At 38.2% G+C, this 19462-nt stretch overlaps 1 protein-coding gene across 2 annotated transcripts in view; it reads left to right on the top strand.

Annotated features, from left to right (window-relative positions):
* Window positions 1–19462, top strand: part of GPD2 (glycerol-3-phosphate dehydrogenase 2) — a 162958-nt gene that overhangs the window by 99443 nt on the left and 44053 nt on the right. For both annotated transcript variants that reach the window (XM_066345092.1, XM_066345091.1), the window contains exons 7-8: window positions 17544–17708; window positions 18539–18683. In XM_066345092.1, the coding sequence (XP_066201189.1) occupies window positions 17544–17708; window positions 18539–18683 (310 nt within the window). The remainder of the gene's footprint in view (window positions 1–17543; window positions 17709–18538; window positions 18684–19462) is intronic.

The raw sequence follows: 19462 nt of genomic DNA on the forward strand, positions 1-19462 counted from the left end.
AATTATATAAAATATTTGTTTCAGTGTCCACAAGTACAGTTTTACTGGAACACAGTCATGCTCACTGATTTAATTATAGCCAACAGCAGAGTAGGTCAGTAGAGATCGCAGGGCATTTTCAGAACACGTGTGCCATCTCCACACTTAGAACATTTAAAGCATATATAACAGATAAGGGCTATTATTTTTTTAAAGCAATATACTGTATGACTAGCAAGTCATTATTGCATCCAACTAAATTAAACAATTTTCAATATCATCCAGTACATTGTTCATATTCCAATTTTATATGAGATTAGTTTGGCCAGATAGATGTTGAAGCATCATTGAAGGTTAGATCAACGAAACAGAACTTTTGTGTGTGTTGTGTGTGTGTCAGGAAATGGATTGTTTTCTTTTATTTAGAAATGTGCATTTTTAAATTAGATAATAGAATGCAGTTATCTATTTTTCTAGCCTTTTGAAAAGTCTGGATAATTATATAGCATCATCTGCAACTTACAACTCAAGCCACTTTCTCATAGCAGATCTTTTTTTTATACTGTGGCTAATCTGGTTTTCTCCTTTGTGTTCATCTTTCCAGAAGAGCAAATTGATTGGCTTTTAAAATACGGCTAGAGTATCTGAAATAGTACTTGATATATGTGGCTGGCATATTGACATAATTTTTTTTTTTTCTGAATTTGGAAATGGGGAGGCAGTCAGACAGACTCCCGCACGCACCCGACCAGGACCCACCCGCATGCCCACCAGGGGGCGATGCTCTGCCTATCTGGGGCATCGCTCTGCTGCAATCAGAGCCATTCTAGCACCTGAGGCAGAGGCCACAAAGCCATCCTCAGCACCCGGGCCACCTTTTCTCCAATGGAGCCTAGGCTGCGGGAGGGGAAGAGAGAGACAGAGAAGAAGGAGAGAGGGGGAGGGGTGGAGAAGCAGATGGGTGCTTTTCCTGTGTGCCCTGGCCAGGAATCGAACCCGGGACTCCCGCATGCCAGGCCAACGCTCTACCACTGAGCCAACCGGCCAGGGCCTGACATAATTTTTTTATAAATATATTATGTATAAACTATGTCTTTTTATATAAGAACTATCAGGTACCTTAGTTACATTAAAGGAAGGATCCTGTTCAGTTAATTCTCACAGTGTTTGCACTTTAGTCTTCTGCTTTAAAAATTGGCTGTAAAAATTTAATATCTAATTTTTCATTATTCTTAGGGTGATCAGGCTCTGCTAAATTGGTCGGCACTAGCCAAACTCACAGACTATTGAATTATAAATGAATTACATTAGACAACAGATAGTTTAGCACCTTCCTACATGACAGGCACTGTTGTCCCTATTGGAGATAAATTGGTGGTGGTGATGGTTTGAGTGGATAGAACTAAGATCCTGCCCCAAATTTATCAATTTATTTTTTAAATTTTTATTTATTTATTTATATTGAATTTATTGGGTGACATTGATTAATAAAGTTATATAGGTTTTAGTTATACATTCCTATAATACATCATATGTATATTGTATTGTGTGTTCACCACCCCAAGTCAAGTCTCCTTCCATCACCATATTTTTCCCTTTTATTGAATTTATTGGAGTGACACTGGTTAACAAAATTATAAAGGTTTCAGGTACACAATTTTATAACACATCATCTATACATTATATTGTGTGTTCATCCCATCTCAAGTTTCGATCTATCACCATTTATCCCCCCATGCCTTCTTCTACCTCCCCCACCCCCTTCCTCTGATAATACCCACACTGATTTCTCTGTTTATGAATTTCTATTTATTTTATTAATCCCTTTACCTTTTCACCCAGCGCCTCCAACCTGTTCCTTCTCTTCTGACTGCTGTTAGTCTATTCTCTGTATCTATGATTTTGTTTTGATTTTATTTGTTGGTTTATTTTGTTCATTAGATTGTACATATACATGAAATTATATGGTACTTGTCTTTCTCTGTCTGATTTGTTTCACTTAGTATAACGCTCTCCAGGTCTATCCATGCTGTTGCAAAAGGTAAGATTTCCTTCTTTTTTATGGGAGAATAGTATTCCATTGATGAGCTCCACTCATCTACTGACAGACAATGGAGATGCTTTTAAATCTTGACTATTGTATCAAGTCAAGATACAATATTGTAATTTCTCTTTCTGACAGTTCATTGTTGGTGTATAAAAATCCCTCTGATTTCTGAGTATTAATTTTATATCCTGCCACCTTGCTGAATTCATTTATCAGATCCAGTAGTTTTTTGACTGAGGCTTTAGGGTTTTCTAGGTACAGTATTATATCATCTGCAAATAATCATAGTTTTGCTTATTCTTTTCCAATTTGGATGCCTTTTATTTCTTCTTGTCTGATTGCTATGGCTAGGACTTCCAGAACTATGTTGAATAAGAGTGGTAAAAGGGGGCACCCCTGCCAACCAATCTGGAAATAGCCCGTGTTCATCAGTGGACAACTGGATTAAAAAGCTATGGTACATATATATACAATGGAATAATATAGGGCCATGAAAAAGAAGGAAATCTTACCTTTTGTGACAACATGGATGGACCTGGAAACTATTATGTTAAGTGAAATAAGCAAAGCAGAGAAAGAAAAATATCATATGAACTCACTCATTTGAGGAATCTAATGAACAATGTGAACTGAGGAACAGAATTGAGACAGAGGAGGGATCAAAGGGACCAGAGGAAAAGAGGACAGAGGGAAAGGGGATGATAGAATGGGAAAAACCTGAAGGGAAAGGGGAGAGGGCGCTCTGGGGAGGGGGGCAAGGGAGATGTTGAGGGGAATACAGGGGCGACACTAGAATCCATGTAAACACAATAAATTAAAATCAATTAAAAATAAAATAAATCTTGACTATTGTAAATAATGCTGCAGTGAACATAGGAGTGCATATATTCTTTTGAATTAGTGTTTTGGGTTTCTTTGGATATGTTCCCAAAAGTGGAATCACTGAGTCATACAGCAGTGTCATTTTTTATTTTTTGAGGAAATTCCATACTCTTTTCCACAGTTGCTGCACTAGTCTGTATTCCCACCAACAATGCCTAAGGGTGCCGTTTCTCCAAACCCTCACCAACACTTGCTGATTGTTGATTTATTGTTGAAAGCCATTCTGACAGATGTGAGGTGATACCTCACTGTGGATTTAATTTGCATTTCTCTGATGATTAATGACATTGAGCATCTTTTCCTATGTTTATTGACCATGTGTATGTCCTCTTTGGTGAAGTGTCTATTCAGGTCCTTTGGCCATTATTTAATTAGATTGTTTGTGTTTTTGGTGTTGAGTTGTATAAGTTTTTTTTTTAATTTTTGGATATTAACCCCTTGTCAGATGTATCATTGGTGACTATGTTCTTCCATTCAGTGTATTGTCTTTTCATTTTGTTGATGATTTTTCTTTGCGGTGCAAAAACAAAAACTGTTAGTTTGTTGTAGTCCCTTTTGTTTGTTTGCTTCTCTTGCCTGAGGAGATATATCAGAAAAAATATTGCTATGAGAAATGTTTGAGATTTTACTGCCTATATTTCTTTATAGGATTTTTATGGTTTCAAGACTTACATTTAAGTGTTTAATTCATCTAGAGTTTATTTTTGTGTATGGTTTAAGAAGGTGGTCTGGTTCCTTCCTTCCTTCCTTCCTTCCTTCCTTCCTTCCTTCCTCCCTCCCTTCCTTCCTTCCTTCCTTCCTTCCTTCCTTCCTTCCTTCCTTCCTTCCTTCCTTCCTTCCTTCCTTCTTTCCTCCTGTTGCACATATCTTTCCAATATTCCCAACACCATTTATTGAAAAGACTATCTTTACCCCATTGAATGTTCTTGCCTCTTTTGTCAAATATTAACTGACATAAAAGTGGGTTTATTTTGGGGCTCTATTCTATGCCATTGATTCATATGTCTGTATTTATGCTGTTTTGATTACTATGGCCATGTAATATAGTTTGATATCAGGTATTGTGGATCCTCCAATTTTGTTCTTTTTCAAGACTATGGTGGCTATTTGGGGTGTTTTGTGGCTCCATATAAATTTTTGAAATATTTGTTCTAGCTCTATGAAATACAGCCTTGGTATCTTGATAGGAATCACAATGAATCTATAGATTGCTTTGGGTAGTATGGACATTTTAATGATGATAATTCTTCCTATCCATGAACATGGTATATGCTGCCACTTATTTCATTCAGTTTCTTTTTTCAGTATCTTATAATTTTCCAAGTGCTGGTCTTTTACATCCTTGGTTAAATTTATTTCTAGATATTTTATTTTTTTGAAGCAATTCTGAATGGGATTGTTTTTAGTTTTCCTTTTTGATAGTTCACTATTGGTATATAAAAATGCAACTGATTTCTTGGTATTTATTTTGCATCTTGCTACTTTACTGAATTTATCAGTTCCAGTAGTTTTTTGGTGGAATCTTTAGGGTTCTTTATATAATAAGTATTATGCCATTTTCAAATAATTTATTACTTTCTATGAGAAACAAAAGACCCATGTGGAGCTGATAACTCATGTTTGTTGTTTTAAAAATTCCAGTAGGGCAAACTTATTTGAATAACCAAGTTAATTCAGGATTTTGCTTAGTAAATATCAAATTGAGCAGAAGCAATTGAATGTTATTGCAGTTTGAAACAATATTGGTTTTAAAGACATATTTGTGATGTATGCCCAATGATTTTGTTTTGTATTTAAAAAGAATTCTTACTTTTTTTACTCTTCTAGAATTTCAAACCCCAAATAAAGTTTCTCAATAATCCTGATTGCAAAAAGATATTATTTTGATAACTGAGAAATGTTTATGACTTGGATAACAAATTAAAGACTGTCTCAAACAAAGGGAGAGGGAAAGTAAATTAAGTAGAAGGAGCTCTTCATTAACAATAATATTAATATTTTCATTTTTATAATGGTTCCAGTTTACAAGTGCTTCCACATATGCTCTTATTGGATTATTTCAGAGGCCGTGGAAGATTGGCAGAGAAGTTAGTGTAAATCCTACTTTGCAGGTGAAGAACAGACTCGATGAGTGAAGGGATGTGTCGGTATGTGACATGCTGTGTCTTAATCTCAGGTGATCTGAGTCTCCAGGCCCAGTGCTCTCCCTGGGCTGCAGAGAATTAGCTGGATCTTCATGTTAATGTGATAGTACACATTATTTTCGGACAATCAGGACATCGACTGGTCAGGCTGATTTGATAACAGTTTGATAAGGTGTGGAATCCTTCTGTGATTAGAGAGAGAAATTTGATAAGATACAGGACTGGCCTTGCAACAGATAAAGGTTCTCAAAAGGCTGCTTCCACTTAGAATTCCCCAGCTGCTCCTTAGCACAGGGTTCTGTATATTTATTATGTAGCTCACACTCGGAATCACCCCTGGGGCAGGTTGAGCGATTCCAGCAGGTTTGTAAAAAGTTGTGTGTATGCACTCACACACAAATGAGGAGAGGAGGTCTGAAAGGTGGTTATTTGTAAGTGAAAGGATTCACTTACTTTTGTCAGTCCTGTGAAAGATGTATTAGTTTCATAATGGCTTCTTTTACTTTGTTACAGAATTAGTTTCTTAAATTTTCAGTTGGTTTATTTGAAATTTTGTAATTGCAATTTATAGGTTAGAGCTGTAAGGATCCTGAGAGAGAATGCAGTTCCACTCCATAGCTCGAGCAATAAAGAAACTGAGGCACAGGGGTTGAGATTTGCCCAAGTTTTTAGTGTTAGGCAAGAAAAGTAATAAATCTGACTGACATGAGGAGAAAGGTGTTTTCTGAGAGGACATTGAGCAACAGGCAGAAATCTGGGAGCACTGCAGACAAAGCTTGAAAAATGAGAGACCAGAAACGATTTGCAGTAACCAAAGTCACAGGCAAAATGCTGTCCCACAGCCAGTGCATCACTGAAGACTTTAATGCTGATGACTACACATTGCATCTTTTTCTGCAACTGCCGCTGACATTTCTATTGCTGCTGCTGTTTTGCCTCCCACTTCATCATGGATTCTCCACATCTAGTTCTCTGGGTCACTAGCTCTCAATGAATATCTGTGTTTTGAGCATCTGATCGGTAGTGCCAAGTTACAGGCCTGTGTTCCAGGGACCTTCTTTCTGTCCTGTGAATGGGGCAGACTGCCTTTTTGCAAGCCTTCTGTGACTGCAAGAAGGGAGTTAGATGCTGGGAAGCAAAACCAAATAAACAAAACTCAGACGGTTATAAGACACCCAACTAGTGACTGAATTAGAACATGGGTCTTTTGACTTTTCTCAATTTATAGTAAGTGTTGACTTCTTTTGTGAAAACTGAAAGAAAATGAATTCCTCTAGATTAAGATTTAGTGATTCTAATATTTTGAAACACTTTGTTACCCCATCAATGCTGTTTTTCCCTGTATGGAAAACTATTCTCCTATAATCCTATCTTTTGTGATACATGTCGAAGAATACTTTGTCAGAGATAGAAAGTGAAGAGAGAAACAAACAGTATTTCTGAAGTGTGGAGATCAGAGATTGTTGTGACACATTTCAGGAAAAGTTTGCTCTGTGTGTGTGTGTGTGTGTGTGTGTGTGTGTGTGTGTGTGTGTGGTATGGCTTTGTTTTTATTTTTAAAACATTTCAGGCAGCCATATGAGACAGACAGGCAGGAAGGGAGAGAGATGAGAAGCATCAACTCATAGTTGCAGTACCTTAGTTTTTCATTGATTGCTTTCTCATACGTGCCTTCACCGGGGATAGGGGGTTCCAGCTGAGCCAGTGACCCCTTGATCTAAGCCAGCAACCTTGGGCTCAAGCCAGGGCCCTTGGGCTTCAAGCCAGTGATCTTTGGGCTCAAGTCAGCAACCATGGGGTCATATCTATAATCCCATGCTCAAGCTGGCAACCCCGTGCTCAAGCTGGCATCTTTGGGTTTCGAACCTGGGTTCTCAGCATTCCAGACCAATGTGCTATCCACTGTGCCACCACCTGGTCAGGCATAGGCAACCATAACTTTTAAATCAAGGTGTAAAGTGGTCTTGACTTTCTAGAATTTTTTTTATATTTTAATAATAATAGTTAATGTTTGTTTAGAGCTATTATATTATAACATACATTGCTGGCCTCACTTATTCCTTGTATTAACTCTATGTCGATGCCATTACTATAACTTTAGATGAAGCAATTAGTGTGAGACTGCACAGTTGATAGGGATGGGGACCTGATTAAACACACACGTTTATGAAAGAAGCTTGCAAAACTTCCTGTAACATGAAAGAAAAGATATGTCTGGAGCCCTATGTTTGGTGATACTTTAGGACAACTGCAGAGGTAAGAGGAAGGAAATGTGCTAAGAAGTGGTGAGACTTTTAGGGACTCGTAACTTTTCTAAATTAGACTTATAAACTTGCTCTTGTTTCTCAGAGTCCGGGGGCAGCTGAACCAATCTGTTTCAGTTTTTGCTCCCCACAGTGATACTTAGCTTAATGCCTGGCACATGGTAGGTGTATAATAAGTATTTATAAAAGAAATAAATCTTAGGCACTTGCAGGACAGTTACCTTGGGTTAAGATGCCATGTGTCCCAGACTGCAGTTCTCGGTATAGCAAGATCTTTACCAAAGCTAGACATTCTGAGTTGGCTTTATCGGTTAGATAGTACCTTTCACAAGCAAGCAAGGAAGGTTACCCGTGGCTGCAGGGCTCATGGTGGAATAATCTGCCAAAGAGTCTCTCTAGGGTGTCATGCTTTCTGACTTTTCAACTTTATTTCAGGTAACTTTTGTCACATTGCTCCTTTTCTCTTTTTCTTAAAAGTATAAAATAACGTATTTAGATTTGTGCTAGAGAAAGAATTAATTGTCCTGTGTAGGCATGGGAGGGGATGGTGTCTTCATTGTAAACTGATGTCTAGAACATTTTTACACAGATATAGCTAATGAATATCCAAAGCATTCTGTTGCTTGCAGTTTAAATGTGGTTTTATTTTTGTTCAACTCTAGCTAGATTTCTAAATATCTGCAAAGTAGAAAACTTACTCTTTATTAGATTTATTTAAAACTTTTTTAAGAAAGGAAAGTTGTGAGAGAATAGAAACTTCATGTACTTAAATATATCATGTGAAGGCACTTCACAATGTTTCGTTTACAAGGGGCCAAAGACCACAGATCCACACTGATTACTAATTATTTAGATTGTAAATAGCTTATTCGAGAACTTCAGGAGAGACAAAGAAACCTAGAAGAACAAAAGGCCCAAGATAATGAAACAGATACTGTGGGGAAAAGGCTGGGCAGAATTTTGATGCAGGTCATATCCTGTGCCTGTACTTAATTGTACCTTTGTATTTAATAATAAAAATGATTACACGCTCAGTGCTAACAGGTGTCCCTTCCTGAGAACGGTAGTGTGGATAAGTGACAGCAAATTACTCCAATTCAGAAACTTGGTCTATTATGCTTTTATTTTGAGTTTTGTATACTAGAAGACATTTCCTGGAAAAAATATACATTAACCCAGAAAGGGTTTTAAACTTAATTCTTGATAAGAATATATTAAATATAGGTGAACAAAGTACAAATGAAAAAAAAATTATTTTCCCAGCACTGTTTTCTCAAATGGAGTTGTGTTAATAACATAGTCACATATGCTTCACATAAGCTTTGGATGTAATTGCAAATTAGCAGTGATTATAGTCTATAGGAGGTGGTCTTGCTGTTAGGACTTGTCTTTGCATTTTCTCTATTTCTTGCTAATCTTGACCACTTTCCCTAACTGCCCTGTCTAAAATATATCCCCTGCCCTGGGGAGTTGCTCTCCACGCTACCTATTTTTTCCCTCTATTGCTATTGTTGTAATTTGTAATTGTCTTATTAATTTATTTTAGTTTTTATCTGTCATCCCTATTAGAATGTGGTTCCATAAAGCAGGGACAAGGGTAGTCTTATTCCCCCTACTCAGTGCATGCCTAGTGCCTAGCATCATGCCTGGCTCATAACAGGTACTCAGTCAATATGTGTTAAAGGGATCTGCTACTTGCTGTCCTAACCATACATCAAATGCTTGCTTTAACTTTGTCACTGTCCTTCCCCTTTTGCTTGTGTTTTCACCAAATATTTTGTGATAGAAGAGAAGACATCCTGTTTCCATTGTCTATTGCAGGCGTCCCCAAACTACACCACGTGGGCTGCATGTGGCCCCCTGAGGCCATTTATCCGGCCCCCTGCCGCACTTCCAGAAGGGGCACACACCTCTTTCATTGGTGGTCAGTGAGAGGAGCACTGTATGTGGTGACCCTCCAATGATCTGAGGGATAGTGAACTGGCCCCCTGTGTAAAAAGTTTGGGGACCCCTGGTCTATTGGGTAGCTAGGTAGATAGATAATAGTTCCTTAGTTCAGTGGAGACCACAGTTATAGTGGGGTAGGGCTGAGGGGTTGGGGACTATTCTTAGACTCTCTAAACCTTGGGCACATTATCCTTATTTGACCTGTGATTATGTTCTATATTCATGTACATTACCTCATTCATTCATTTGTTCAACAAGTATTTGAATGTCTAGTAGGTAGCAGATACTATGATAGGTACTGTGACAGCGAAATTGAATAAGATGCTCTCTGTTCTTTTTGGAGCATATTATTAGAATCAAGGTTCCCTAGTCCTAGAACTGGACTAGCTGGGTATCTGTTGTAAACGCGGTTCCTAGGGCAATCCTTGGTATATAAAAAGCAATGAGTACATGTTTTTTGAATAAATGCATGTAAAGTGCAAATGTTTAGAATATAATTTGTGCAATAATAAGTGTACTTACAAGTGCCATAGAAGCACAGAGAAGATAAGGCTCTTGTGTCTAAAGGAGTCAGGGAAGGTTTTGTGAAGGAAAGATGAAAAGTTGAATAGCTTACCAGGTGGGGTAAGATGTTCTGTAGAGTCAGGACAACAAGAGCAAGCAGCCAAAGGTGTGAAAGAGCAGAGTTGCACTTGAGAATGGACACTGGTTTCAGCTTGGAGACTTAAGGTCAGTAGGAGGGAGTGGTGGGCATTGAGGCTTTTGGAATCATTACCAGTTCACTTATTAAATGCCCTGTGCACTAAATAGTTCTTGTGGCACAAACTAATCACCTCATCACCATTTATAGCATTTTTACAGGATAATGAATTGTGTTCTAAATAGCCATCTTAGAATACACTTTTGAAGATAGAACCAGTTTTTCAGTTGGGACTAACTTTATTAGAAAATTGATTACATTGATCATGTAAGTTACCTATTGCCACAATTCCACTGAACCTCAGTAGCATAAAAATGATTAAGATTTAGTGCTAATGCATTAGAGTGGTCAAGTTCTGATCTTGTTTGGGGTTGGCTCAGGGAGTCTCCTCCTCTCTGCTGAATGTGCACTCTTGTCTGTCAGCTGATGTTCAATGGCCTTGCCAGAATGAATGACAGGAGCAGCTTGCCACATACCTCTCACTGTCCTCCTAGTACTGGCTGGCTGGCCTGGGGATGGTCCTTTTAATGGCATTTGAAGAACCTCCTTTTTTTCCCTCTAACATCTACTAACAGTCTATTGACCAAAACAAGTTCACATAACTGAGTCCAACGTCATATTGGGAGAGGACGCTGTGAAGATACATGGCAAAGGGCATGACTACAAGGAGGGTAAGGGATTGGGCCACTTTTGGGAATACAGGGGTCCTCAGGTTACGACACAGTTCCACTCCTACAACATTGATCTAAGTCACTTACCTATCCTAACATAGTTATAAAATCATAATCTAGAACATAAAAACACAACTAAGCCACAGAAAAAGGACATAAATGTACTATACACTGTACTGTAGTAACAGAAAAAAGGGCAAAAATGAGTGTAAAAATATTTTTCTTATCTTTATGCCTGTGGTTGGCTGGAAGGGACATTACATTGCAAAGTGGGAGAGAGTGACCTATTGGGAGGAGGAAGCTGGAGAGGCAGGAGAACCTGCAGAAGGTGCTGGAGATACTGGGTCAGGTGACTCAGGATTCCTAAGGAACATGCAGGAAACGCTGGAGATGATTCTGCCTGTACTACAGGTGTCTCATCTTGAGAAGCAGCTGATATAGAGGGTACAGGATCTATTGCAGGCCTCTCTACCTTCTTAAAGAATTGTTCCAGGTTAGTCTGTAAGTACGACATAGTCCATAAATACAACGCTAATGGCATGACCCAAAACACATCTCAATTTTTTAACGTTTTTTTGGGAGTGAGTGTCATAAACTTGAAACATCTTATGCTGAGACTGTTGTAACATGAGGGCGCCCAAAAGGTCAATCAAATCACAATTTCATTCTAACTATGGATCTCTTGTAAGAGCATGATCTCTGATCTTATCTTCTTATATACTTTATAAAGCACCAGTCTTTTGGTTTTATTTATTGCTGTTGGACAGATAAAATATATTATGCTCACTTTGTTAAAGATGGTACTGCCCACATGTAAACCCATCTCCCAGGTGATGATATTAGTTGCCCTTCCTGCTTGGGATGGACGTGATTATATTAATGTGTGTTGGGGGCGGGCTGTGGATAGGCAGGATCCTTGTAGCCTGGGGCTTGGTTTTAGGACTAAGCCTTTCTCACCCTTTTTGATGTGGGGTGGTACACTCTCATGAGGAATCCCATTATGCCTCAGATAAGTGACTGTATCAGAGATTTCCTTGTTTGTATATTGGATAAAAGGCTTGAATTTCTACACTATAAATGGGGGCAGACTGGGAGCTTGTTCTCTCTCGGTTCCTGAGAGATTAGCATTAGAGGAGAGAGCAGAGAGAAGAGCAGAATGAGACCACTTGAAGGAGGCCAGGAGAAGCAGCCAAGATGATGGAGTGCTGAGGGAGAAGCCAGTTTGTACAGAGTTTGTTCAGAGAGAAGGAGATGGGAAACAGAGGTGAATAAGGCTGGTGAGCTAGAAACCTTTAATTCTAGGAAACTCGGATAAGTCAGTAGCTTTGTGAGCACTGAATGAGTGGGTTTTGGAGCCCAGTGTATGTTTTTACTTGCCTGCCGGGTGCAAGCTAGGATTAAAGCTAATGGCCCACCAATTCTTGGCTCCATTGTTTCATTACCATCTGTCCAAATCTAATTTGAACCTGCATGAGCCAGGCGGCTGTGATGCTGGCCACGGCTACTGGCCATACAATTGCCCATTCTCTTTTTAGATATATTGAGCCAAAGTCAGAAAAACCAGAAGAAAAAGTTGAGAGGTTAGAAAGGGTAGTAGCTAGATATTGAAGATCGGAGCCATTGCCTTCATTGTATAATTTCAGAGATGCCACCCAACTTCTTTCCTTTCATAGGACACTGAAGCCCAGAGAATTACCCAAAACTTGTGACGTAGTCATTCCAAGTCCAGAACCAGTCACCAACATATTTTGTAAGGTGTATTCTTCCTAAGCTGTTTCATGTGTCTCCCTGATTCCTTCCACTACCTGCACAAGTAATCACTTTTATAAATAATTTACTTTGGAAAATGCATTGTTGTCACAATTTACCATGAAAAGTATGGTCTCTATTTTAATTTCCCTTTTGAAGTTTATTCATCATATTTACTTAAACCAGAATATAGTAATATCCTTACACACGCACACAAACATACACGCACACACATTTTTTTACTCTGCCTTTATCTGCACTCTTCCCATTAGCTAGGGATATTTTAAATACAATGATTATATTAAACCAGCTTGAGCTTGGTAGGTTATTAGCCTCTGAATTCTCTTTGCCTGACTGTTAAGGAGAAGCTGCCTGAGAGGTCACTGTGACACTGTCAGTCTGAGACAATGAAGCATGCCCTGTGCATTTTGTCAGAAATGGGATTAAATCTTTAGGGAAGTAGTCTTTATTTCAAGCATTTTCCCCCCTTCTAGAAGGAGGGTCAGGGCACAGGGAGATGAAAAGAAATATTCTCAACATTTCAACTGAGGTCATTTTAATTGACAATGAATTTACAGATTTTTTTTGTTTCTTTTTTTTTAATCAAGAACTATTTTTTCTAACAATTAGACTCTCTGTACAAATTCCTGAGTCCAAATAGATAGGTCTGTGCACTGTAAATGGCCATTTTAAGGTATACTGTATTAAAAGAAGATTATATGTAGAATTTCACTGCATCATGGAATTGTAGATCTGAAGGACCAGAAAAATGCCAGGTAATTTGTTACCTAGGGATTTTCATATTTATTCATTCTTCATACTGTTTACACTTTCAGTGATTACTTCTCTTTTTTTTTTCAACTGTTTTGCATGTTAACTTAGCTGCCAAACTTTGAAACCCTCTGAGGAGAGCAATACTGCTATGTCTCCAAAATATTTATATTCGAAGCCTATCCTATGATTATATCTTAAAATATTTTTCACTCAAAATATCTTTCATTATCCTGTGTGTGAGGCCACTGAGGATTAAGGCAGACTACTTCTCTGCCACCACTGACCTACATTCTGTTCAGTGGGTTGATTTAACATTTTGTTTTTCTAAACAAGGGAAAACAGTTATAGTTCCACCTCTTCTGTGCTTCCTCTCATACGAGTTGTAAGTTCAGAATGTGCACATATGTAAGATTTCAAGTACAAAAGGAGAAGAGTAGGAAACAGATTTTCCACAGTCCCCATCTGGGTCCTTGTGTATGTGCCAATGTTAAGCTATTCACTGATTAGTGAGTACTGTCATGTTGCCTGGCTCTCAGGAAACAGATTTGAAAATCCAAACTTAATAAGCAGATCAATTGGGTGGGGGAGTTGAGATTATTGTATCGCATTTCAATGACATGCAGTGTTGTCAGAAATTTTTTTCTCCAGAAATGAAATTACAGGAGGCATACAGATACCTTGCAAAATGTCAGGAAAGGGGGCTAGGGAGAATTTAGTTAAGAAGAGTGAAAATATACCACTTTTCCCAGGCAGCAGGCGCTGCAAGCATCTGGGTGCCTCCAGGTAAAGGGTGAATTTAATGTGGATAGGCAAGGAGGTCTGCCATGAATCCAGGGAGGTGAATTAATTATGCTGTATGTCTGCAAAGAAGGGAACTTCTGCGTGGAGGTATAAACTGGGCCCAGAGGAAAATCCACTTACTTACTCATCAGTTTCTAGGAGCTTATAATGACTGTGTTAGCTTTCCCTTGCAGACCAAGGGAAACTTGTGGGGTAAGTCTTGAGGGAATCATACATATTTATTTCTCATTTCATCCCACTTATTCAACTTCAGTATAAGGGCTACTTTGGGTTTAAGTTCAGATTTTATACCTTTTTGGGGTTCTCTGCTCCCCTTATATTTCTTGCAACCAACTTATTGATGTCTGAACTTTCTTTAACACCAGACAAAGCACTGCATTCCATAGTTAGAGATAGGACTGTAAATTTATATAGACTATACAGTTTTATAAAATTTATTTAGATAACATTATGAAAAAATTAAGACTATATATCTAAGACTTAAATAATTTTATTTATTTGTGGATATTGGCCACACTTAACACTTAATGGATACCTATTCTGTGCTTGGCATGAACAAGTAAAGCTGCTTGACTTCCTCTGACTGGGACGAGAAGACGTGGCACATCATACAGTAATTACAAGGGGATGCAAGTTCTGTGAGGCTGGAGATCACCAGTATGATTCTCCCCATTGTGTTCCCTGCATTTGTCACAGTGCCTGACTCCTAACCAAGGCTTATTCTTCTTCTTATTTTTAGCAAGAGAGAGAGACAGACAGACAGGTAGGGAGAGATATGAGAAGCATCAGTTCATAGTTGTGGCACTTTTAGTTGTTAATTGATTGCTTCTCATACATGCCTTGAACAGGGTGGGTGGGGCTCCAGCTGAGCTAGTGACCCTTTGCTCAAACCAGTGATCTTGGACTTCTGGCCAGCGACCTCTGGGCTCAAGCCAGAGACCACGGAGTCATGTCTATGATCCCTGTATTCAAGCCGGATGATGCTGTGCTCAAGCCAGTGACCTCAGGGTTTTGAACCTGGGTCCTCAGCATCCCAGGTCAATGCTCTATTCACTGTGCCACCACCTGCTGAGGCCCAAGTTTTATTATTTTTTAAGCTGATATATATATACACACACACACACACACACACATCATGTACAATATATAATGTTAACTCAGAAGAAGGAACGAAAACCTTTGCCTTGGAGGAACACAGATAAGGGGAGACTTTATGGGGAGATGTTTGAACTGGATGATGAGAGATGAATAGGAATTGTCCAGAGCTTCCACAATGGTATTCCAACCAGAAAAATGAGTGTGGGCAAAGGCAACAAGGTGTGAAATAACACAGATGTCCAGGGAGTAGCAAGTAATTTCACAATCCTAGATAGTGAGAAAAATGGCAGTAGAACTGGGATGGGTAAGGATCATACCATGAAGGCCCTTCATAAATAAGCGACATACTGATTGAGTCAAGGCTGGTGCTGCTGGTATCAGGGCAGGTATGGAAAGTAAGGACCAGAAGAACTCCTTTCCACCTTACATTTTAACTGAGTTGATCTTGTTTACCCTCAAAAATATTGGGGTTTGGAAGCTAATTAGAGAGGCTTTATTTTTTAAGTATAGAAGCCAGAGAGCATGAGGAAATATACCGGTACTGCTCCAGTGATATTTTATATTTTAAAAGGTATTAAAAGAAAGATTTTGTATTTTCAGAACTTAAAGTTTTATTACCAGGTGATTATGTAATATATATATGCAATTTTACAGAGAAATCTGTCATTTAGTAAGTGGGATTTCTGCCTGATTCCTTTGACTTTATGTAGGACTTAAAATATAGTTGATTCACACATGACTTTCCAGAGACTTGCACTCTGTGTAAATCTAGGCACACCTGGATAGAGGAGCGTTTCCTTACCATACCAAGGTCTGTGTAAATCTAGGCACACCTGGATAGAGGAGCGTTTCCTTACCATACCAAGGTCTTGGCTTTTTAAAATTACCCATAGGGTATTTCATTGTTATGTGCATAAATCTACTAGAAAGACTGCATGGAATGGGTACTCTCTTTAGTTTATAGATGTATCATCTCTGTAAATAGAAGATCTATAGTGCAATTTTTATTTAATTTCTTTGGACTCTTCGTATGTATTTCACTTTGTGGAGCATATTTTGGTTTTAAGTAAAGAGCCCTATATTAGTAAAAGTTGGTTTCTTAAACTTAACTTTAAATATACCTACTGACTGTTTTAATAGCAACTTTAGGATCACTCTAAGTTGAAATGGATATAAATGTTACCCTTCCTACTTCTAGCTCAGATTCTGCTGCTGCTGCTGTTGCCTTATTTCCCCTTCTATTAATACTTTCTTTCTATTAAATTTAAGCTACAATTACTTTTCATTCTGCATGTTGAGGTTTAGTGTGTGTTCTTCACTTGATGGAGGATTTAATTTTGAGGGAAAGGTTCTTGGCTGATTGTATTAGTCCAGTGGTTTTAGAATAAGATGTTTGTGGGGAGGGGCAGCAGCATCTCCAGTCATTGATTCCCTCTTTATAACTTTGCCCTTTTAGCTGGAACAGATTACCTGTGTTGTGCTTCTGGCCCTGCACAGACTGAATCACAAGGAAGAAACTTTACATAAACCATTTATACTAAATGTTTGGTATGCTGGCAACATAAATCAACAACAATATTCATTACAAATTCATCCCTTTATCAGTATTATCTTGATAGAACTGATCCCAATGTGTAGGAATTTGAACCCTGCTTCAATACATCTAGCCCCAAGTAATTAATTATTCAGGGCACAGAGAATCTGGCCCCTGCAATGTAGAGTAATTCTTCCTGGTCAGCGTTAACTCCACTGGCAATAATAAATAGAAAAAGTCTCTAGTGATGCCAGTATTTTAAAGTGATTAATCATCTTTCCCCCTTTCTCCTCCCCCTTAGTTTTCTTTAACTAGGATTTTTTCAGCAATAAATCTTTAACAATACAGGTAGGAATTGTTCTGTAATTAAATTTTGCCCTGCTTAATTTCTTACCTTTTATGTGCGATTAAAAAAAATGTTACATGTTAAGGAGCTCTGATCAAAATTCAAACCAAGAAAAATCCTTTTATAGAAGAACACGGAGATATTCTTTATGGAAGATTAAGCTCTTGATTTTGAATATTAGATGGAGCACATACTCATAAAAATTGTTAATCAACACCAGTTGGGGTGTCAAATATTCTGAAGTTTTGAATTGCTTTACTTTCGTACATATGGGTTGTCTGTATTAGGAGAAGTCTGACATATACATATGTTCCCAAGCTGAGAGAATAATTACTGATTGCTTAACTTTCAGATAATTGATATGAGCTCTGTAGCAAAGGGATATTTTCACCCTTTTTGTGGTACAAAAGGCACTGGCTGAAGTGGCAGGTAAATGCCTGAGAATGACCATGTATTTTTAAATCATGCCTTCCGGAGCTGACCAGCCATCATGTATATTCCGGGTGACAGGGACAGATGTGACATATCTGTTGTGACACACTTCTGTACCACCAGCCTGTGGCTCGAGGTGACTCCTGTCCCTCCTCTGGGTCTTCCCCTGCTGCAGGACAGCACAACGATGCACGGATGAACCTCGCCATTGCTCTCACTGCTGCCAGGTATGGCGCTGCCACGGCCAATTACCTGGAGGTCCTGAGCTTGCTGAAGAAGACAGACCCCCAGACAGGGAAAGAGTGCGTGAGCGGCGCGCGCTGCAGGGACGTGCTCACAGGTATGCCACGGCACCGGCAGGAGGCTGTTTCCTAGCGTCTTGCCTTTTCTGTGTAATGATTGAATTATAATTTTTCTGTCACGTCTCTTTTACTTAAGCCACATTTCAGAGTCATCTTAATTATATTCCTTATTGTCAACCATGACTGGTTTAACATGAAAATTTTCTCTTGCGGGACCTAGCAGTTTTCCCCTTTGTGTTAAATAATAATACTGATGATAATATCATAATAATAAGTGCCCACAAAATTCCCACAGCTATAAATGCATTTTGTTTTCTTTACAGAAACACATTTTTAATACAATGAAATAAATGTGCCAAGTTTCAAAGTATCATTTAGGCACATAAGCAGTACATTTACACATCGTTAAAGTCAATCACTTAACTTTGGTTAGATTTCATTCTTGTCCTGAATCTATGGCCACATATGCCCGGTTTCAAAATCGCATCATTTCCTTGAACAAAACCAGCAATGTGAAATGTACGGTCTCACAGCAACACTGTTTACACATTTGAGTTTTAAAAAGAAAGCAGCTTATTTACACATCCCCCTTTCTTCATATTTGGCACTTTGAGGCTGGGCATTTTGAAAAATAACAGGCCTGAAATGAAAAAGTGGCTTGCTTCCCCATTCCCCACTTGGTTTTGGAAAATATACTCAGGTGCAAGGCTTTTGTGTGGCTTTTCAATAACTCTGGCGGCTCATGTCACTTAGTGTGGCATACAATATACTTCGCCATAGGTTAAGTTAATAGATGAATTAATAATCCAAGGCATCAGTGAACAGAGAAACAAATGGGGTGTGTGATTGATGCTGCTTTCTTTCACAGGGCAGGAATTTGATGTGAGAGCCAAGTGTGTTATCAATGCCACGGGACCTTTCACAGACACTGTGCGTAAAATGGATGATAAGAACGCCACAGCTATCTGCCAGCCGAGTGCCGGTGTCCACATTGTGATGCCTGGTTATTACAGGTAACTGTATTCTGACTCGGGGATTGTCACCAGAGACTGAGGGTCACAGAAATCGGCCATATTTATTCTTTTAGCTTACCTTTCTTAATAATAGATGAGAAGACATATGTCTAATCACTATGTTATATGCTGAAAACTAATAAAATATTGTATGTCAACTATAATTTAAAAATAAACTAAAAGAGAGAGAGAGAGAGTAAGAGAGAGAGAAATCAGTAATGGAACTCATCCAAAACACAAAGTACAATTTCTTAGCTTTTTATGGCCATACTCCTTTATAGGAATTAATGATTTGGAATCCATTTTTGTACTTTATCTCTAGTGTTCTCATTTTCAGATATTAAGCTGTAGTGTTTTTTGAATTTTAATTTTCGGTAGAACATTAAAAATAAATTTTGCATAAAGGACATTTTAATTGAAAAATTAAAAAGTTAATTTTATAAAACACCCAGATTTGCTTATGAAGAATTTTAAAATAAGGAACACTCAGGTATTTTTATGTTTATAACTTCTGAAATATATTTTGAAAAATATCACAGCAAGTTAAAATCAGACTTATTTTCTAACTTATCATAGTAACAAAGATAATCAGAACTAGAGAAATGGATAGGGATAGAGATGTAATAAGAATATCTTTTAATTGAAAACAGTTTAAGTTGGGTGAAGGGCACATTAAAATATTCTCTCCTTTTGTATATGTTTGAAATTTTTAATAAATTGACCAAAAAAATTTATATGGTTCTGCTAAGAAATTAACAATTATCCCTAATCTGCATTTC

The sequence above is a fragment of the Saccopteryx leptura genome, chromosome 7 (genome assembly GCF_036850995.1).
Source record: "Saccopteryx leptura isolate mSacLep1 chromosome 7, mSacLep1_pri_phased_curated, whole genome shotgun sequence".
NCBI classification, from domain to species: Eukaryota; Metazoa; Chordata; class Mammalia; order Chiroptera; family Emballonuridae; genus Saccopteryx; species Saccopteryx leptura.